Source organism: Dunckerocampus dactyliophorus, chromosome 13, assembly GCF_027744805.1.
Source record: "Dunckerocampus dactyliophorus isolate RoL2022-P2 chromosome 13, RoL_Ddac_1.1, whole genome shotgun sequence".
Taxonomy (NCBI): domain Eukaryota; kingdom Metazoa; phylum Chordata; class Actinopteri; order Syngnathiformes; family Syngnathidae; genus Dunckerocampus; species Dunckerocampus dactyliophorus.
Genome location: NC_072831.1, coordinates 25,539,125 through 25,561,816, shown reverse-complemented (window position 1 = coordinate 25,561,816; position 22,692 = coordinate 25,539,125). Strand labels below are relative to the sequence as shown.

Below are 22,692 nucleotides of genomic sequence, written 5' to 3'. Positions count from 1 at the left end.
AATATATATAAGCCCAGAGTTTCCTGTTTGTGTTTCTCTCAGCCTTTAACGATAACCTCAAAAGTAAAACATTTTTACACCGCACTCATGATGTTATCAGTGCATTCCCTGTATATATTTTCATTAAAATCATCATTTCTTTGTTTAATGTCAAATTTGCTCCCCTTATTTTGATCTGTGTGAACCAATTAGTATATTTGCTGGAGAACTAAGAAAATTAACGAAAAACATCTTATTTAAACATGCTACTCTAAATTTTTTTTCAACAGTTATGTTAATGTCAAATGAATTGATGTTTAGTTCCTACAGTGAGCGAGTAAACACAGTCTGGGATGAGGAGAAAATCAGTTTTTCGGGAAAGAGGGCAAGGCAGGGGCAACTGTGTTATATTCTCTGAAGGGAGGCGCACCGTGCCACACTTTGATAACCCGTGAATTAGACCTTTATTATCAATCGTCAGCTCAAAACATCAAGTTATCATAAATTAATGTTTGATTCCGACAAAAGTGAAAAACATGGCGTAGTAAAACATGTATTTATTGCCATACTAACAGACTCACATCAAATTAAATAGTAAAATATATTATTTGCATACATATTTGGGCTTTGGGTAACAATAGTAGTAATATCGCTGATGCGGTACAGTGAGAGATGTCAATGCGATGTGGATGTTTTCTTTTTTTCCTTCCTGGCCCTTGGTACAAGGTTGCTCTCAAATCCCAAAGCAGTTTCTAAGGACAGCATTCAACATGTCAGTGTCCAACCTCTGTATATGAGATCTCTACGGCATTCATGCAGAGGCCTTGTTCAAATATTGATGCTAACATTGCTCGCCTCTTGTGTTTGTGAAATCTCTCTTTTAAACATGAGCTCGCCCGCGAAACGTGTCACCCACTCGATGCCTTTAAAGACACGCGTATAGTGAATGCATGTAGTTGGAAAAAAGGACAAAAGGCCGGGGATGTCGAGTGGGTGTCACCTTTGCACTGCGATAAGATAATATGAAGGGGAGACCAAATCAAACAATGTTGGCGCTGTCACACACCCCCTTTGCTGCAAAGGCGTTGGACTGTTTGGTCACGCTTGAAACAATATTTAGATTTCACCACAGCTTTGTAAAAGTGTGCGGTGGGCCGATCCCTTTCTTTCTTTTTTTTTTTTCCTCTCTCGCTCGCCCAAAAGCACTTATATGTCATTACCCATTTACCATGGCGAGGACAAAAACACATTGTGAAGACCAGGGAAACGCGTCTACCACCCACCCACCCAACCCACCTACACACACACACACACACACACGCACGGAATAAAAACACACACGTACAGTCGTGCACAGAGGTGGCTGCTTTTGTTTTATCTCCCTTATAGCACCTGCTTCAGGCAATCTGCTCCCACTCGTCTCAAATGAATTTTGTCACGGCCTTTCAGATTCTCAGCCGGCAATGTACTAATGAAAGGAGATGGCGCAATTTGAAGTGACCAGGTAGAAGCCAGCAGTGCACAGCTGAGAGCAAAGCAAGGGAAGGGGAGGGGACACACACACACACACACACACACACACACACATACACACACACATACATACAGACACCCCTCCTTGAAACAAAAGACAAGCATCGGCTGATCTACCCATTACCCTTCTCATTAATACCCTGCAGACCTTGCGGTGCGTACGCCTGTGCACTTGTGCGTGTGTTTATCTGTTTGTGTTGGTCGAGCACTTATCGAATTGTTTATGACAGGCCTAACTGGGCTAATTGAAGACATTCAGATTACCTGTCAACTGTGTGTATCCGTCTGACAACTCCTGACAAGTGAGGGTCCCCCCATAGCATCCGTCATGATGGAGCGTTCCGGGGTCATAATAGGAGACAATAAGGGCCACTCTAATTTGACGAGGACGGCCTTGTGTGTGTGTGTGTGTGTGTGTGTGTGTGTGTGTGTGTGTGTGTGTGTGTGTGTGTGTGTGTGTGTGTGTGTTTTTTAGCATAGCTGAGAGTCGTGTGTGTGTGGGGGGGGGGGATCAAATGGAGTACCTTTCGGACATCTGACAAAGGAGTGAGAGTCTAAGGGGACAACAGGGTCGTCAAGCGTTTAGGAGCATAAGAGGGAAGGTGCTCAGAGGGACAGTCTCACAGATTGAGTGACAGGAGAAGAGCATTGACATGTGTGTGCTTGTGGATAGTCTTCTATTTGGCTTTAGCCTGGATGGGAAAACGTTATGGGGGGGGAAGGTCAGGCAAAAAGTTGTGTCCATCAGAATTTTGACTGTGTTGTGGCAGCACTTGCAAGTCATTTGTCATTTTATTTTTATTTTATTATTATTTTATTTTTTAATAGCTTTTTATATTTTTAATGTAATTGTAGTATTTATTTATATCGACTAACTGGGTAAAAAAAAAAAAGCTTTTTAATGGAAATTTTTTTTATTAATCTATTTTTGTATGCATTTGACTTTTTTTTATATGTATATTTGCATTTGGTAGCCACAGTGATTTATCATCTTTCTGAAATAGCCCACATTGGATCTACAGTATATTTTGCAAAATAATTTAATTTAGCTTTTTTTATTATTTTTTTTATTTTGTATTTTTCATTTATTGTTATTTTTTTATCTATTCAATTGGTGCTATGCAGGTTTGCATGTGAAGCTTCGGTGATGCACAGTGACGTAATTTAGGGCTAGGTTTATATTTTTTATTTACTTGTACAGTTTTTTTTGCAAAATTCATGTGACAACTTGCTGGACATTTTCAAGTTTATTTTTTATTTTTTCAAACTAAACCATAATAATAACGTTGTTTACTATAAAGTCCCTGTATAATTGTTAGGCTACTGGAACATTTGTGGAAATTTAAAACTAATATAAAATAAAATATAGGTATAATAAAGTACAAAGGTAACATATACCTTGGTACAATCCAGACAAACTTTTCCAAATGAAGGCCGCATACTGGCTCAAATTTGTTTTTTATTTTAAATGTATTATTATTAATAAATATTTATTTATCTTACTAAATCATGATTATATAATGATGGATATTATTTTAAATGTATTTATACATATTGAAAGGCAAAGCTTTGTGTTATTGTTAGCTGTTAGTATCAATATTTTTAGCTTATTCTCTTTACATTTTACCCTTTTGCTCTATTTTTTCCATTTTTGCAGGGTTTTTTTGTTTTAATTTTATTTGTACAATGTGCCATGGGCCATTAAAAGACAAGCTGTGAGCCACTAATGGCTCCTGGGCCGCAGTTTGGACACCCTTGTTCTAAATCAAACTGAAAATGTATTAGTAGTAAGAGTGAAATCAATAGCAAATCTTGTGTGATTTCTTGATGAGTGCTAGCATTGCAGTGCAAGTGTTACAGTCCTGTTTTCCAAGGCTTAAGAAGTGTGCTTTTGCATGTTTTGACCCATGCTTGCCATACCAACACACACCCACACACACACACACACACACACACACACACTTCCTCTTCTGTGTGGGCATTGTGTGGGGCTTTGCAGTGTCATCGCAATGACAGATCAACGCTGTCAGCCCAGGAGATCCCTTGGTTTGTTTGCTCTACTCCAAAAGGGGTTAAACTGTCAAGTTGACAACTCATAAGACCCTTAGACTCTGCCCTCGTGTCTCTTTTGGCTCTCTCTCTCTTTTGCTACATGACTCCCCCTTTGCTTCCTCCCTCTCTCGCTCCTTACACCATCCACCTTCATCCCCAAACGAGTGAAAATCAATACCAGATTGCCTGAGGACCACTGTTTGGTGCAGGCCTGACCCCAAGATGTCCCCCCACTCGGCTGCTTTCATTACACGTAGCCCGGTATTTAACTTCCATCCTGATCCCTCGCCTAATTAGTTTCGATAAGCTCTGTCTCTCTTTCGTCGTCTCCTTCTCTGCCCCTCCACCACCCCCTCCCCGTCTTTTGAACATTGTAAACATTTTGCGGCCTTTGAAGGGACGTTTTCGGGCTGGGAGTAATAAAGAGACAAATCCCAGCAGGCGTTCAAAAGCCCTCAGCAGTTCTTGAGCCCAGGATTATTGTTTTGTTTGCGTAACAAATTTTTAAAAACTACAACGTAATTAGATTTGCACCCTCAAATTCAGTGAAAACAAAAGGCTTTAACCACCTGGTCCAAAGCTAATAGGACACTGTGGTTGGTCCGTTTCCAAGACTACACTGAACTACTGTACACAATTGTAAGCTGATATCACTTTGCACACAAAAGACACAGATAAGCCTCCTATGTGTACACAGATGTTATCTGTAGCCTCTTTCACACAGAAACCCCGCAAAATTGCTGCGTTAGAACCGTGACAGAAGCAGGATATTGCCACAACTGCGCTTTTACAAAATCCCACGGCATCTTGCAATCAAATCATTAGATCTGTGATGAACAGGGCGGCATTCCCTTACAAACAGGGGTCGTCCCGCCTCTGTTACTGCTCTGATACTACCTCAGAAAGCAGAAAATTGAAGGGACTGAGTCCATCCCTCATTCCGTGTTGGTGCCACTTATACAAGACAGCAACACGGAAGTAAGGCGGAAACATTCCAGCTTTTGCAGACTCTTGCTATGTTGTTGTTTTGTCTGTCAAAAGTCTTTTTTGCACAGGGATCTCACAAAATTGTACGCACAGAACCCTGCAAAGCGGGATGTTGTACCTGTGTCAACTTTCACACAGCAACGACACCTTGCAATCAGATAATTACAGGCGGAAACAGCGTCTAGCGTGACGTATAGAATATTTGTCAGACAGCGACAATTGCTTTCAACACAACGGGACGGAATTCCCTTACACGCAGGTGTCACCTGGCCGGTTATACAAGAGTGACACAGAAAAATGGTGAAAAAATGCTCAAATTGTAAGACGGGCTAATGCTTGAATGTCCTACTCTTTTTGCGCAGATTTTCTGTATGTGATAATTAGCAGCAAACAACATGCAATGTGGGCACCTATTTTTGTGTTTGTACCGTTTCTGTCGGGGTGCCGCCACTGCGCCTGGCTGCCCCGTCGACTACTGACAAGCCCCAACGACATGTCGCACCCCCTTTCCTTCTCCACCCCCTGGGGCTAAAATTACCCTCAGGAATGTAAACAAGAGTGCAGAGTAAGCACAGCTTTCCATACCCCACACCCCACCCCCAACCCCCGTGTCCATCTCCAAACTTGCCCCCTCAAACTGGGACAGTTTTGGAATGGGAGGCCAAGGTCGCCGGCCCGGGGTGTCATAACCCTGCTAATAGCCATTTATTTTTGCATTGGACCAAATAAAAACACAAAATGTATGTATTTCTTCGCCCCGCCCCTTTTGTATTAGAGCAGACAGATGGGCATTCACACCACTTCATTAGGTGTGTGGGGTAGCTGCGAGCGGTGGAGTCTGGGTGAAGAAGTTTACTAGGCCGGGCGCTGACATGTTGATTTAGTGGCGGTAACACGACTGCACTTCCAAAGGTGCTGACTTGGACGAATGCCAGGCCTCTTTTTTTCCCCCCCTCCCAGGGACACGTTAGAGGCCGCGCTCTAATTTTGGGGCAGTGGTTTTTTAGTCTTGGACGCTCGGGCCAGAAGGCCCTCCACGACAAACATTCACACCTGCTTTACTGTGACCTAACGTTATTTATTTGCCTTCAGTGAAGACCAGGTAAAGTCATGTTCCCTCGGAATACAAATACCAAGTTTGCAGGATTTTTTGGATAGTAAAGACATCTACCCAGAGCTTGTAACTATAAAATGTCTACGATTGGGAAACATCCATTCCAGAGTGTCTAATTATGTAGCGCTTTGGCCTGCTTGGATGTTATGGGTGGCGCAAAATACTGATACTTAATATCAAAACCTTGACATACTTTTCACAGTACGGTATTAATACGCATATTTAAGTATCGATACTGTCGCTGTCAGACGCCTAACACTATGCAGTTGCACACTTGCTAACGAGTTACAGTAGATTTCCTACTAATAGCCAATGAAACCATGTTTTATTTTGTTGTGATTTTACATTTAATTTTGCTGCTTTGTTACACACCGCTGCTTTTCTAGAAGGTGAAAAGCGGAGACTCACAATATCGTCAAGAATGGAGTTTATCATCTTTTTTTTTTTTTTTAATTAGCCAAGTGCCGGCAACCCTCGGAAAATGAATGTAATCTTCTAAACAGATGACCGACAATGTATAAAATACTGTATGTATTGTGCTGAAATTGATATAAACAAATTGTTTTACTTTGCGATCAGTTGTTAAAATTTTAGAAATAATACCTTGCCATTCCATATGTGTGCCTTCTGATGTCCACTTGTACGTTTTTTAAACCTTAAATATACACATACAAAATACAATGATAACTGACAAAAGATACTTTTATATCGCAAATTTGGCCAAATAAGTGGCATAGAAGATGGATGGATGGATGGATATCATACCTCAGAGTTACTCTGTCATTCCCACGCTTAATTTGTATCAACCTTAAAAACCTTTTTTTTAAATAGAGCATCCAGTCCTGAGCATCAAATTACGTGTGTAACATGTGTGATTTGTATATTTAGGTCCAGGTAGCCACGATATGAGGAAAGCAAACATGGCGAGTATCGGGCACACATCCTGTAACCTCACATATACACACAATATCGCAGACGTACATGCACACACTTAACACTCAGCTGGACACATCAGGTTTGCAGGCGCCCGGTCAGCCTGGCGCTGCCCTCACAAGGCCAGATAGGGTTACAGTACAAACTGATGTTGATTAGGGCCACGGCTTCAGCGGGGGAGCATCCTAAATTGAAAACATGTTAGCCGCCAGGGTTAAGGGCAGGATTAGGACCAGGGCCTGTGCGGGCCAAGGAGGAGGCGCAGCAGTCCCAAAATGGTTGTCCCGATGCCTTCCTTTGACCACCTCTCCCCAGAGACAGGAGGCAATTATCAGCAAAGGCTGCTGGGGGTTCACAATAACAGGTTAAAGGAGCATGTATCCCCTTGGCACCGCGCTCCTCTCAGTCTACACATCCAATCCCACCATGGGGAGCTTCTCATCTCCATGTAGAGGCTTAGAGACATGCAGCACGCTCAATGCCACAGGGACCATGTGAACAGATCTTCAAATTAGCGCTATGACCACTATTTGGCTTTGGCTAAACCTCAGAGAAATTCAGATTTTATACACAGTATATATATCTATATTTAGTGGCCCTATTAGATATCAGAAGGGCATGTCAGTCCTATGCACTGCAGTTATTATTACCCCTCTCATCATTGCAGCATGATACCACCATTGGAAGCCATTGCTTTAATAGAATTTTAATAATGTCAGCTTCAGGTGTTAATGAAATCTCACTCAGCATGTCATAACTGAAGCGATCAAGCCATTTTCATGATGAAGATGGTTATTAGCGTGTGTGAGGGGGAACTCAGTTGACCATCTGGTGAAAATTTCAGACATTTAAAAGAAGCAGCTTTGCATTGTACTGTGTAGGAGTACCATTTACTCTTATTGTAAGTAGTAGTAGTAGTTTGAGATTAGTTTGTACTATGAAAATGTGAGAATTTCATAGGGTATTGCATGAATATTATGTTCATGTTCAAGTATTTTATACTGTATATATATATATACAGTATATATATTTGTATTTTATTATTTATTTTAAATAAATAATACATTATTATTATTATTTCATATGCAATACAGATATTTAACCTTAAGTTCTTAAGAATTGTAAAAACATACATTTATAATATCTCAAAAATGTTAAACAAATATAGTATGTATAAATTAATCTGTTTTTATTAATTGTTACTATTTTAAAAAATACATGTTAATGATATTTAGAGTAATGAATTCACTTTTTTTTATCTTTCTAAGATCTCAAAAATATTAAACTAAAAAAAAAAGGAAACACATTTTAATCGTGAGGGGTTTGCGTTGGATCTTATCTGTACAGGCACATATATTTATTATCCTAACGATTTGTGCTGTCAACAATCTGTACACAGACACACACAAGCCAAGAGGGAGATGTTAAATATGTTAAAATGAATATCTCTAACACAACTTCTTCCAGGTTATGATGGGTCATCAGGTTATTGTAAAAGTACACGTTGCTCGTGTGGTTGGCCACCGTTCCAGTAACTGACTCCTTCCCTCGGCTGGAAGACTTTTCGGAAGGTTGAATATAATATCCACAGTTTAGGTCTTGTATTATAAGATTGTCATCTGCTTATTCAGGTACAAATGTGTAAACCAGTTTATCAGCAAGCTGATTGATAAAGGGTCAGTCAAATTGTGCGTGTGTGAGATAAGATTTAAGGGAAGTGCGAGAAGGTTGACGAGGTAACGGGAGCTTTGTCAGTCACACTGGGGTGTGGGGTGGAGGGGTCAGGGAAAGTGATAATTTGTAATTGGGAGATAAAGACGGGAGAGTGTGTGGCGTGTGCTTCCGAGAAGCTTCGGGGCTTATAAATGTCAGAGGTTAATTTGAAGAATAAATAAATAGCATATTTTATCATTCAAAAGTCATTTCCCAAGAGGTTGTGTTCTAAATATGTATTTTTTATATGACCCAATTAGGGAAAAGATTCCAGTGCGCATTCTATTTATTTACAAGCAGTGTCCTCGTAAGATAATCTCACATTTTGTGTCATAAGAAATTGAGAATGAATTAGAACATTTGGGTTTCATTTTAAAAATGCTCGGTATGTTTTGGCAAAAAGTCTTAATGAAGAATTACTTTTGTGATGCTTTTGTATTTTTTCGCAATCATACATTAGTTCAAGCAGGGAGCTGGACACAATAATGTTTTCTTTAACTAAAACTATAGATTTTTTTAAATTATACTATACAGCACCATATTTTTTTCCCTAAACGTTAACATGTTTTTTCTGTATTCTCAGGGCATTGAACAGAGCAGTTGTGATCGATTGGCTACAATGACCTGGATGAATGAGAATATTCACAGGCATTTTTTCTTTGTTTTCATTTTTATTATTATTACAATTGCAATGTACTGTATTGACACAGTGTTATAGCATTGTATTAGCATGAGTTCCGAGGCATCTGCTGACCTATATGTTGTTGCTATGGCGACGAGATAACGCTTGCTAATCTTCCTGTATCTGTCCTGCTGCTGATAAATTGCATGGATGAGTGTACATTAATGAAACATACAATTCACAGCCCTTAATCTGACCTCCCACTCCCCCTCACCACACACTCACACATCACACCTACACACTCACCCATCAGCACAATACACAAACTTCGCATAAAACACAGCCTCCACCTTCAGCAGTGACCAAGACGAACCCCATCTACCAGTCATGTTACATTTCCATAACACGGCGACAGAAAGCATTAAAGTGTCCCGGAGAATTACGCTGGATATTTGAATCTTTACTGCCTCCTTGTCCACATTAATTACATTCCTTGTGTAGCGTCCTGCATCCATCGCATACAGTCAAGTTGGTGGTTTACATGTTATTTGTCAGCCATAAAAACAACAAGAAGAAGTGGTGCTTGTTATTAACTTGTGCAGGGCAAGGTTAACTCTTCCATTCTGCTGCTCTTATTTATAGGCGGTAGGCCTTAAAAGCAAGCGGCGACGGATTATTTACCTCACTGTGTGCATGGAGGCTTGTGTTATCAGAGGGGACTTCATGATCAGGGTGGCTGACAAGCATCTACCGCAAGACCATTAAAACTCACACACAGGGTGTATAGTGATCAGCTGCAGGGCCACATCACCTGTCGCCAAGAGCCTGGGTCACTACCTCCTGCCACCCCTCATACAAACTGCAACTTTTACTTGTACACACAGGACCTTTGTTGTCCTTTGTCTTTTTGAAATGATTTTGTAGAAATACAGTGTTCCTTCGCTACGTCATGGTTCACCTTTCACGGATTCGCTGTTTCGCGGATTTTTTAAAGTGCAATTTTGCATATTTTTTTTTACGGCGTATGAACGCGCATTGTGTTCTGCGTGCTTTTGGTGTATTAGAGCAATCTATCGGCGCTCTGTTATTGTATTTACTACTGCTCCCAGTAGAGGGTGTTGTAAACTCATGTTTGCGGCTTCACCTGTCTAGGTGTGTTTACATGCCTGTACGAGCATACTAGGAACCCACAGTACATAATAGCCGGCTAAATATAGAACCACAACAGTCCTTATTGGCTCAGGGAGAACTCGCCCGTTGTGTTCTACCTCCTGATTGGCTGTAGACCATTGTCAATCTCCTTCGTGCCGTTTCCTGTTGTGGCCAATAGGCGCTAGAAAACTAACGAACTGTGTGAGCTGCCTGCTAACCGGCAATAAACAATAGAAGAAGAAGAAGCTACATGAATCTTCGGTCCAAGGAATAGGACGAGGAGGAAGACGACGGCAGTAGCAATATGTTTTAACAAGGATACAAAAACGCTAGAGCCAAACTGCGCTAGGACGAGCCGCGGCCAGAGGAGTGAACACAAGTGAGTCACATAATAATTTCTTGTGTCCAACCTAGTAGATTGATCATTCAAATTCAAACGAAATTTGAACTTTGAGAGTGTTTAAACAAGAGAGAAATGTGAGAAAATGTTCACGCTTGTCTGAGAAAAGTGTATAAAGTGTACGGTGAGGGCTTTTACAGCCTTAAAACATATATAACAATTGTAAACAAATAAAGTTGGCTACTGCACACATTTGACTTATTGCGGGCTATTTTAGAAAACTATCCCACGCGATAAATGAGGGAACACTGTACTACGTATGACCTGAGACTGTTATCTGCATGCCAGACCAGTAGTTGGCAATGTCACTTCCTAAGGAAACACTATTTTTTTGCTAAGGCGCTCTTGAAACTGCTTTGTTTATTATAATTATTGATATGCTGGCACTTTCCTCACATTTTTAAGTGATATTTTTTCCAGAAAAATCGGTTGAATTCCAAATTGTATGACTTCTAGGGCCTTTGACGAGTACCTCACAAACTTTAACCCAAGTAAATTATAGATTTTTAAAGGATCTTACCTGCCTTTCAGCCAGCAAAGAAAAGACTTAAGCTTAGGTTTGGCAGCACTTCTTCTTGTAGGCTGATGTATGGGTGCTGAAAACAAAGACGCCTTTATGGCGAGAACTCAGGTGGAGGTCGCCTAAATTATTGCTGCCGCATTTGTTTAAAATGAGCCGCAGTGGTATGCAATTGATGTAGCGTGACGTGTGTTCATTTATCTTGATTTTATTGATAATTCATCAAGCTGTATCGTGTTTTGGACCAAGTATTCAAGGATTTTTCTCACTGAAAGAGGCAAATCAAATTAACCTTGCCCTGTCCACCCAGGACTGAGTGCGTCTATGGCTGGTTCAAAAAAAATCAACTATGCACTTTTTCTGTTTTATTGTACCAGTTGTTCACTGGTGTCATTTTGTATGCAAAAACACACAAACAATGCTGCCTCTTTTCCTTTTTGAGACTTTTTGTTCTACGGGGTGCCTTGCTCTCATTCAGTGGTCTGCTTAGCACCTGCTTTAAATGTGACTAAGCACCCGCTCATTAACACCAACCAAAGCACGGCTGGCAGCCCCCTTCTTTTTTTTTTTCCTGAAATGAGCCACGTTTTACAAACAATTTCACCAACTTGTTATGTACAGCAGCGAGGTGTTTATAGGGAAGATGCGGTGTATATAATAAGCACGTGCCAGGTTAAAGCCAGCCCGCCCACTTTTGTGTAATAAAGCACAATTAGGCTAAAAATTCAAAGCGAACTGCTGCCCGCTTCCTCTTTACTGCGCAGTGAGCGTCACTCACAAGAGGTGGGGAAAATCTTAAGCACTGAGTAAAAGTTGAATTTTGTTGAATTCCTATTGCAGCATTACGGTGCACACCCCACATCATCAGAGTAAAAAAATAAACCTTAAAATATAAATTGCTCAAAAAAAATAAAGGGAACACTTAATCAACGACAATGTCAATCAAACTGTCCAATTAGGAAGCAACACAGATTGAAATCAACAAATGGCATAGACAGGTGGACAGCAAGACACCCCCAACAATAATAATAGGAATGATGAATGAAGAGCACAGCAGACAATTGATCATGGCATGAATCACAAATGCAAAAGACAAAAAAGAACCAAAAAAATGTGTAGTATTCCATGTGGGAACTGTCCCTGACCTGGAACCCCTTTTGGAATCTGCCCTGAGTTTGGGAAAGTCAGCTTTGGTACAAAATCCTACTAAATATTGTGAGACCAGGCTCATTCTATACATTACTGTGTATTTTTACTTTACTTTGAGATAGTTTGACTTCCAGCTCGACCCTGAGCACTCAGTGTTGTTATTTCGATCCCCCAGCGTCTGCTTCTTACCTCAGTCCTTTAGGATTCATTGCGAGTACAATTCAAAGTCCATTTATTTTCTTTACCGTATGGAAAGGGCCTTGGTGACATGGCTCCCCTCTGTTGATAATTTTGCGTGTTTCAATTTAGGCTCACCCTCCCCTCTACTAAGGCGGGGACGTGATGTATCTTCTGCCGCTGCCTTATCTGTTGATGTACAGTTTTAACCTTTCCCTTCGCTCGGCGTAGCCCCGTTCTTCAGCTTTTTTTTTTTCTTTTGCAGCCTCCGCCGTCTGCACAAAACAAATCTGGCCGCATGCACAAAACACGGCAGTTGAATAAAAAGAGGAGTGCATCCCCTGTTCAAAAGTCATCTAATGTAAATGTTTAGGTCTTGTTTCCATAACATTTCCATATTAAGACTTGGCTGACATGTGTTGCCGTCCACCATGGAAACGGTGGGAGTTTAGGGTAGTGAGTGGGGGGTGGGCGCGTTGAGAGGCTGAGGTATGTGTGTGACATTGCGGTGAACTTGCGTTGTGCATCTGTGGGCTTTCTCCGGGCCTGCTCGCCCATAGATACAGCACCGTAAATCACACACAGTAAAAGTTAGAATGCAGGGATGGGGCGCGGGACAGGAGTGCTGTTTGGGCCTCTCAGAGATGGGAGGGTGGGGGTGTTTTGTGCTTATACCCTGACATATTTTTAATGCGTCTGAATAGCGCCTGAAGGCCTTGTCAAATGGCACCAGACTGTACACAGATATACAAGCGCTCACATATGCTGGAACAGTAGGGGCGGTTCTTTTAATATACGCTATTAAAATATGCTGTTGAAGTTGTAGGGTCAGCCTTGTAGGTGTCTTTTAAGTGCGTATATATCATAACCATGCAAAAGATTTCCCAAAGTTGATATTACAACCACACCATAGGGGGAGGCTGTATTTCAACCTGAATTTGGCCCCGGATGAAGGTTTTATGCACTTTACCTCCGAGCTGAACTTCTGCTAGTGCCATGTGGCCCTTTTTGCCCGCTTCCTGTCAGGGTCCCCGTGGGGCCCGCAACGGTGTTAAGAGTGTCTGGGACGGCCGCACTGTCAGCGCCCTGAATCTTTGCTTTTGCATGTATAGACACTCTGGGTTCAGAGTTCAACTGTGACATGTTTTTATGTGTGGCAGCCTGCGTTCAAAGAAAACTCCAAGAGGCAGAGAGAGGCCACTGGTGACTCTTTGGGGTACAATAAAGAGAAAGATGATTTATTGTCTTTGAGGATGGCCTTAGACTATTCCCGGTGAAGAGTTCTCCATTCGCCATCAGCGTCCAGAATTGCAGACAACCAAATATCAAAGATGGACGTAACGTTTAGGTTTTGTTCACACTCATCTGAACCAACTTGCCACTTTTTATGCAATTTGCTACTGTTGGTTTTAAGGCTAAATTATGCTACATTGTAAACACTGTGATGGTGTCTTGAGCCTGCTGGAGCTCCTGGGCGGGAACTGAGAGCTCTCCCAAAATGCTAGGGGCAAGGTTTTCCTGAGAGTGAGCAACCACAACTCTCATTGACTAGCTATATAGCTTCCTGTGTCGCAGTAGTGAACATGGCAAACGATGCTACATCCAGATTGTTGTTGGAGCTGCAACTAATCGATGTGGAATATCAGTCACGTTTATTGTATTGCTTCCAACCCGGAGGCGATGTAATGGAAATGATTTATTCAACATAAGCTGTTGCAGAAGTTTCACATCAAGCTCGGAGTGTTTGGAGGCTGAGGAGCGCGACGGCGTGGGCATCGTGATACCGTACAATACTGAAGTCTTTATCGTCATCGGACCAAAAGCTGCACAGTAAAGCATAAAATACATGATTGATTGGCGCAGCACGTGACTCAAAAATGAACTGAAAAAGGAAAAAAATACTCCAAACATAAATGCTGCCTGCTGGGTTGAATGTACAGTATGTGTTGTGTCTATGTTAGCTCAGATGTCATGAAAAGCTTCTAAAATGTCCTTTTCAAGAGTGCCCTTGCAGAGCTCGCCGACCAGGAATTAACCAACACAAACGGACGGAGGAAGCAGGGATTTTGCTGGGATTTTACCACTGGTTCATACCTTTGGTACATGTAGTGGCGGTGAATGAATGAATGAATGAATGAATGAATGAATGAATGAATGAATGAATGAATGAATCGCGCGAGCAGAGCAGAGGCACACAGCCAAGGTTTGTTTTAACTGAAGCAAACGCGACAAGTGTTGTTAACGCACGTTCAAATAGTCTGAACCTGATTTCGTAGCTGCTTGGAAAGTCATTACTCGTACCTCTCGGAAAGTTCACAGCTCACCAACTCATTTTTAGGGGGGGGGCTTACAAAACAAATCTGAATGAAACAGCTGGATTGTGTCGGGCTGTCTCACATTAACCAACACATGCAGCGCTCAAGTCCACGGCTTCGCGCTGAACTGTGCGTGGTCTGCCATACACCAAAGGCTTCCGATGACAAGTTTCCGGCGTCCTTGGTGGCGCTTTGTTATTTTACGTATTATTGCTATTTCCCTGCCATTGTAATGTGATGAAGTGAGTATCACCCTGTTAGGGAGATCTTTATCTTGTCGGCCGGCAGAGTCTTTGTCTGTTTCCTGGATGGTGATCAAAGACTCCGTGACCTTCCAGATCAGTCTCGCTGGTCATGCATCTTTCTCGCTCATATGCTCTGCTTTTTATAACGCTTTCTCTATCATGCTGTCATGACTCATTTCTTCTTCTTCTCCGGTGCCTTAGATTCGGACCTGGCCTCGTCATCTACTGGTACGGTTTCATAGGAGAGCTGGACTGCCAGAGAGACAGAGGTATCCTTCTCAAAGACTGCTTTCCTACAGACATCGTCACCCTTGGCCACGCCACCCAGCAGGACTGAAGCTGAACTAAAAGGGTGGGTGTAGACATCGCAAGGAATGAGAATGGTGGATGACGAAGCAGGAAGGGAAGGAACTATAACACCGGACCGCCGGAATCCGGAAGTAATTTAGCTTTCCTGCGTGGAGACGACTTGCTGCCCTGAACTCCAACTGACCCTAGTCCTTGATACCTTTCTCACCCCTGTGCTCAACTGTACAAAACGCCATCATGGAGGGTTTCTTGGTTCTCCCGGCCCCCGGTTGGCCCCACTCAAAAGGACGGCAAGGGTAACCTCGAGGACCAGTGCTGGACACAAGGCCCTTCCTTATCACACCCAGAGTCCTGGCCTTTGTCACTCCTTCCTCTTCCGTTCCGTAAGCAGATAAGCGAGGTGCGGTTCATGAGGGTGGCTGGGAGGACGCCTGGCTTTCTCTCACCTGCGTCACTCAGTGCCCTCTCAGTCACTCTCCAAACGGATAAACAACAAATGTTGGCTGATTAAGACTGTGGCCTCACTGTGACCTCTTTCCTCCCTCGCCGCACTGTCAATTTTGTCATCAGATTTCTGTTAATTCATCTTCATATTGGCTGTAATTTTGATGAATTGAGAGGGCATCATTTGGCCATGCACTTCCACATCTGCCTTTCAGTGCCTCTTTAGAAATTAGGAAGTTTATTAAAATGTCATTATTTTAATCACTGCTGGTTTTCGATGACTTCAAAACTCAAAGCTCCTGAAAACATTCGATGGACCTCATATTTTAACCAATGTCACTTTATACTTTGCAGATCCCAAATGATCAAGCATCTTAAAAGAGTTAAGGTGAAGTAGATTGATAGTCATGCAGGTTATGGTCATCTGTGAGGGTTGAATCCAGGCAACTCTTGTTTGTTTCAACATCTTTGGTGAAGTTACAATATCGTTCCTAGAAAATGCTCAGGTAGACTGTTAGCAGAGAATTCGGGTTCGTCATTTTAAACAAAAGTGTACAGTCAAAAGTTCTTTGTTATGAATAAAAACTGTGATCAATGGAAGCGCTAAGTGTTCAGTGCATACGTGTAAATGTAAAAGTTGTACGACTGACTGTTGGGCAAAGCATGTCTTTACAACCCCCAAATTCTTTTAAGAGTGGACTGTAATGGAAGAAACATTACTGGGCTCCTGTGAAAGCCAAAAAAAATGCCACCATAAAGTTTGCTGATGCTTTTAGAGGAATCTATGTGTTGCCTATAGGGTCGCAGTCCATGGAAGCAGAAGTGAAAGGCAACAACAGTGGATGTTCATCGTACGTGACTACTACCCATCCATCCACTGTATACACAGTGTCAACAGCTAGCTAGCTACCTTTCTATCAAGTAGCTTGCTCAATGGACATGTAATTGTTCTAACTTTTGGATGTCTAGCCAGCTATAGTAATTGACTATTTATTTTATTGTGTCACTACTTTGTTTTATGAATTCTAACATTTATATCTGTCTGTCTTTATGTATGCCTAGCTAGCTAGCTATAGTTCTAGCAAACAGTTATTAAGCTAGGTGGCTAGCTAGCTAATATGATATTTATATATTTTTGGGGTTACAACTAATTAGTTTTAGTTTAAAAACATTTCTTAACACTATGTGAGATTTGTCTGATAGGATATTGAATATAATGATATGTATTTTTTGAGTAAAAAGTTCGTGTTTTACCACATTATTCTTAGTATGTCATATACTGTATGTATGCCTAGCTAGCTGACTATATTTCTAGCAAACAGCTATTTAGATAAATAGCTAATATGACATTTATATATTTTTGGGGTTATAATTTTAGTTAGTTTTACAAGTTTAAACATTTTTCTTAACACTGAATGCAAGATTTGTTTGTCTAGCTAGCTATCTTTTTGCAAGCGCCCGCTAGCTATTTAATATTGAATATACCTGTATGAATATCTACAGTATATGTGTCAGTATATATATGGATATGTGTTTTTTGGGTAAAAAGTTCATGTTTTCCAACATTTTTTTTAATGTGGCAGATAATGTATGTATCTGTTTATTTATATATAGCTAGCTGGGTAGCTATCAAGTAGGAAATACTGTATATGTGCGATATACTGCTTCTTAACTTGGTCCCGACATTGTAGAATTCCGTTACTGTGCGTCCTGCTCTGTGACCCCCGCCCCCTTTCATTCAAACGCCGTAAAAATGCCGTCTTTTCCAGACAGTGTAAAAGGGGCTTTTATCTCCGCTGTCCCTAATCTATTTCACTTCCAAAACGGAACCAAGTGCCACCTTAGAGAATAAAAATAAGCATTTCTATATTTGTTCGGTGCACTCACGCAGTCCAAAAAGACACGGTATGTGTGCTTGAATACCACTGAGGTGTTGCTTGATTTGTTACCCTTAAACCTCTAACCCTTAGCCGGCTCCCGTCCAAGCCTTGATCCCTCCACGAGGAGGCCACCGGGTCACCGCTGGGTCACCAGGCAGCCATGGCTTACCCTCCTACCCCCCTTCTCCTGGTGGTACAAAACAACTGTCCCCATGTGTCCTGTTAAACTCAAGCCTATTGCCTGCCTATGGAATGCTTAGACATCACTTTATGGCTCCTGTCGGACACAAAAACAGGGCTATTTTACTCGCCCGGGGTAAATTCTCAGTTGAATACAACCAGAAAGAAAGAGAAAAAAAAACAGCAGAATCAGTTCCTCTCAAGTTTGGAGCCTTCCTGCCATTGTTTTCCAAGATGGCTGTGGCACAAAAGAGGAGCCGGGGTCAGCTCCTATAAATTAGCTCGCACACACAATGCCAACTAAATACTGCCACTCTCAAAGCTCACTTCAAAGTCACGGCAGCTGACAAGATTCCACGACACAACACAAATACAGAAAAATAGCCTCAGACTAATTATTTATAATAGCAGCTCTATGGGCGTCTCCAAATAAGGCCGTTTCGTCAGAGGTCATGTTATGGACATCCTCTTAGGAAATGAGACAGTGTTTTTTCTTTGAAATATATTTTAGTTCACTCTGGATATGCTCATGAAAACATGATTTCAACATTTATTCAGTGTGCATTATATTAATGACACTTTGTCAACTGTGTCCATGTTACCGATTGAGTCAAATCTACACTATAATAGAATGCGGCATGCATCCTGTAAACTTCAAGTGTTATTCACTGAATGTTGTTATTACCTTTTATTTTAGTTGTCATTTTTCTACTTTTTGCGGTTACTACTTCATGTTTTACAAGTTTAACATTGTATACAGACACCTGTCTAGCTAGGTAGCTATCTGTTAGCTATAGCTAGCTACAGTATATGTGTATGAGCTATTTAGCGCATAGAATGTTTACGTATATTACGTATTATGTGCGTTACATGTTATCTACATGTTAACATTTAAAGTGAGATGAAACCTGTTTGTTAATGTGACATACAGTATTTCTCTGTGTCAGTTAATTTGACTATGTCTAGCTAGCTAGCTGTGTTTCAAAAAACTAACTTATCTATTACGAGCTAGCAAGTAATCTTTTCTAGCTCTATATGATACAGTATATATTTGTCTGTCTGGATAGCTAGATTTGTAGGAATGAGCCGGCTCTATCCATGCAAATGTATGTATATTTATGTACAAGCCGTCCCTCGTTTACAGCGGTTAATTGGTTCCAAGCCCAACCGCAATAAATGAAATTCCACGATATAAGATTCAATGTTAATAAATGGAATATGTTGTAGTTAGAGCATAGAAAACCTGTTTTTGACTTTCTAAATATGTTTTTTTTAACATTATTAAAGCCCTGTAGACATGAAATGACATGCCTATAGTGACCTTTACACTCCTATTATTCACATATTTTGCAACTTTTATGCTGCAGGGACTCAAGACGGCCTCAAGCTAGTGAGCTAACAAGCTAGTGAGCTAGCAAGCTAACCAGTTAGCCTCAGATTTATGTGTTCCAAACTTAAGAAGCCAAAAACTTAGCACGTCGACACGGAATGGGAGGGTAACTTTTTTTTCACTCTATCACGTCGGACATGCCATGGCTGCTTCATGGCTTCATGCAGTGTTAAGGTAATGTAAGGTAAGCTAATGTCTCATCAATGTTTTGTGTCATTACTGCCGCTAAGTGACCAGAATACTACCTATCACTTTTATTTCAATATGTTTTGACTAATAATAGATCATAGTCTACCACGAAACGGTGATCATTTATTTATTTATTTATTTATTTTAAATGCGATATAGCAAAGGAGCGATAATCGAACTGCGATATTGCAAGAGACAACTGTCTGTATTTGTTCTACGAGTTTAACATTTTGTTCTATCTAGTGGACAGTGTATGTACCATTTATTTGTGACATCATCAACCAGTTTTTATTTAGCTAGCTGTAGCAGCTAGCCACTTAGCAGGCAATGTAAATAGTTTTTGGGTCACTATTTAATGTTTTCAAAAAGTACTTTAACTTCAATTTACATTGCATGTTGAATTTATCTGTCTAGCTAGCGATCTTTCAAAGAAGAAGCTAGCTTGAGTAGAAAATTGTTGTAGGTAGTAGTGATGTGCGATACCACTGATCCAACACTGAGTCAAATTCTGGTAAATTTGAAAAAGCAGCGTATTTAATATAGCGTAAAGGATACAAGACATTTAATTAATTTAATAATTGGATAATGTATTTAAATAAGTTAATAATTTAATAATGAATTTCAGTAATTGGTTTATTTTAAACCCTGAAGTATACTGATATAGTGAGGTGATTTACAATATAGCCAAGCTAATACAACAAGAGGACAAAATCATATAAAATGTCTACCGTAAAAATGCTATTTTAAACAATAAAAAAAGGAAATACATAAAATAAGTGCTTCATTATTAACAGCTACTTTAACAATGGTAATTTAATTCATAATGCAAGCACGGGTCTGTTTGATCGGTCATTGTTTGATCGGTCGTTAACTCAAATGACTGAAGTATCGAAAGTATCGATATTTTGATTAGAGAATCGATTTCAGAGCATGAAGACCTGGTATCGGAAGTGTTGATATTTCAGTACCGATCCACACATCACTAGTAGGTAAAAGCTAGCTAGCTCACTAGCTAGGACAAAATGTATGTACTTAATTTAGTTCATTAATTGTAGTTGTTTTGTATTAATAAATGTTTGAAGGATGATATTGTGCCCCAATCACTTTCAGCTTTCTATTTTTATTTTTGCTCATCTTTTTAGATTTGGGTTTGAGCAGGACTTGCATGTTTGTGGGAGTCCTCTCCAGGATTCTTAAGGAAAGTCCACTTTGAGCGTAATATAATGCTTATATAATATATTTAGTGCAATTTCCTACTAAATTCTCCTGAGACCAGACTGGTTTGTTCCAGTATCCACTGTGGAACCTCTCAGATGTCCATCTTGGTTTCGGATTGTTTTTTTTATGTCTCTTCAAGAAAACTGCTGAACAGCCCGTTGAGATTTCACTCAGACTTGAAGCAAAAGGTTTCATTCCTCCAGCAGACCACCAGACAGACTTCCTCCACGCTTCTGTGTTATTTATGTGGAGAGAAACGCCGCTCTGTTTCTGCCCCGGGCAGCATGGAGCTTTTAGTCGGGGATCCTCTCTGCCAGGAAGATATCACAGGGTGGAAATAAATAAAAGTTTTCCTGGAAGAGCCAGAGGAACTGTTTTAAAATTTTAGATTTAAAAAAAAAAAAAAAGAAGCTGGATGCTGGTTTGGAAAAAAAAACAGCTTGTTGAGCAGATATAGTACGAAGGAAGAGCTCATTTTTGTATTTTTAGGAAGCTGTGGCTGCCTGCTAATCAGATGTTATTTAAAAACAACAATGGGGCATGAGAACATGAACTGAGGGAATGAAAGAGGCCACGTTTGACTGACAGGAAGAAAGTTTGATCGTGTGTTTGACGGGAAAATGAATACCAGTGAGTCAGCTCCATGCTAATGCTTAACATCCTGTGTATGCTCCACAGTGTTGTGTGTGCACGCTACCTAATATTGTGCGCACGCTACACAACATTCTGTGCATGTGCCATAGTTCCACAGTATTGTGTGCACAGTGTTGTGTGCACGCTCTACAATGTTGTGCGCACTCATCATAGTGTTGTGTGCACCCTCCACAGTTGCACGGTACTGCGTGCACGCTCCACAGTGTTGTGTGGCGCATGTAACGTCAAAGGGAGCGTGGCTTTGCGGCAGGAACCACAGGAGAAGTGACTCTGCAAGATGCACACTCCCAATGTCAGCTACTCGAAAGGTCAACTAAATTCCTCCCAAACCTGCGACCTCTTGTGTGGCATTCGGAGTGTGACGGGAGTGACCCACAAAGAGTGGACCAAAGGGAGGAGGAAAGCCTAATATTATCCACAGATAGCGTACCCCTGTATCTTCCAATGCCTTAGCATTACAAGGATGGCTTTAAAACACACAACATGATTGTCATACTGGATGTTGGTCATATTATGTCTTTGTTTGTTAGCAGGCTACTTCCTGCTTCATGGACGATGACACACAGTGAAAACACATTCCCGTAGCTCCACCTTTACGTCGATCAGGGGTTCTCAAATGGTCTCAACCTGGGACCCACATTTTCCATTGGTCACGAAGTCGCGACCCACTTTTTAAGTCATTTTATGTTTTTATTTATTTAATTTGTTCTTACATTTGAGTGATTTATATTCTTTTTATTTTTTACTCCTACTGAAGTGATTTTTATTTATTTTATTAATTGTTTACACTTATAAAGTCATTTTTATTTTTGTTTATTTTTATTATAGTTGACACTTTTCAGTCATTTTTCTCATTTGTTGTAAATTTTTTACACTTTTATTTAAGTCCTTTTTATTTGTATTTTGCACTTTTATTTAAGTCATTTTTATTTGTATTTTACACATTTTTAAACTAATTTTTATTTTCATTTTACACTTTTATTTAAGTCATTTTTATTTGTATTTTTACATGTTTTTTAACTCATTTTTATTTGTATTTGACACTTTTATTTAAGTCATTTTTATTTGTATTTTACACTTTTATTAAATGCCAGTGTGCCGCAACACTGTCAGTGGGTAGTGTGGTTTTTGCACCCCCCATAGCTCGTCCTGACCCAAACTCCCCAGTTTCACTTATTTCCTGGAAAATTGCCCTTGTGTTCACGTGCGCATGTTGGCAGGTGTGCTGCCGACCCAACTGAGGGGTGCCAAAAAGTGTCTGTTTAGCAATACTGCAATACTAAAGGAACTATGCCCCAAACTAATGAGGAACGTACTACTAGATGGAAAACTCTATAAAGTCACTTCATCAGCTTCCCACTGCACATTGGGGGGGAAATGTGAAGACTGGGTGTGTTTATCATGTCATGTGACAACTCATTTTCAGCACGCGAAACGCTGTGTGGCTGCATCGTCCTTGACTTGCCACCAGCAGGTAAATATACAACTCCGTCCGAACGTGCGCGCCGCGTCGTCCGTGTGCGTGACTTACGGGATG

General features: G+C 40.7%; 1 protein-coding gene across 2 annotated transcripts in view; it reads left to right on the top strand.

Annotated features, from left to right (window-relative positions):
• cdin1 (CDAN1 interacting nuclease 1) overlaps nt 1-16,331 on the top strand; it is an 81,716-nt gene extending 65,385 nt beyond the window's left edge. For both annotated transcript variants that reach the window (XM_054797517.1, XM_054797518.1), the window contains exon 12: nt 15,093-16,331. In XM_054797517.1, coding sequence (XP_054653492.1) covers nt 15,093-15,228 — 136 coding nt within the window. In that variant the 3' untranslated portion in view covers nt 15,229-16,331. The remainder of the gene's footprint in view (nt 1-15,092) is intronic.
• Nucleotides 16,332-22,692: the final 6,361 nt, after the last annotated feature.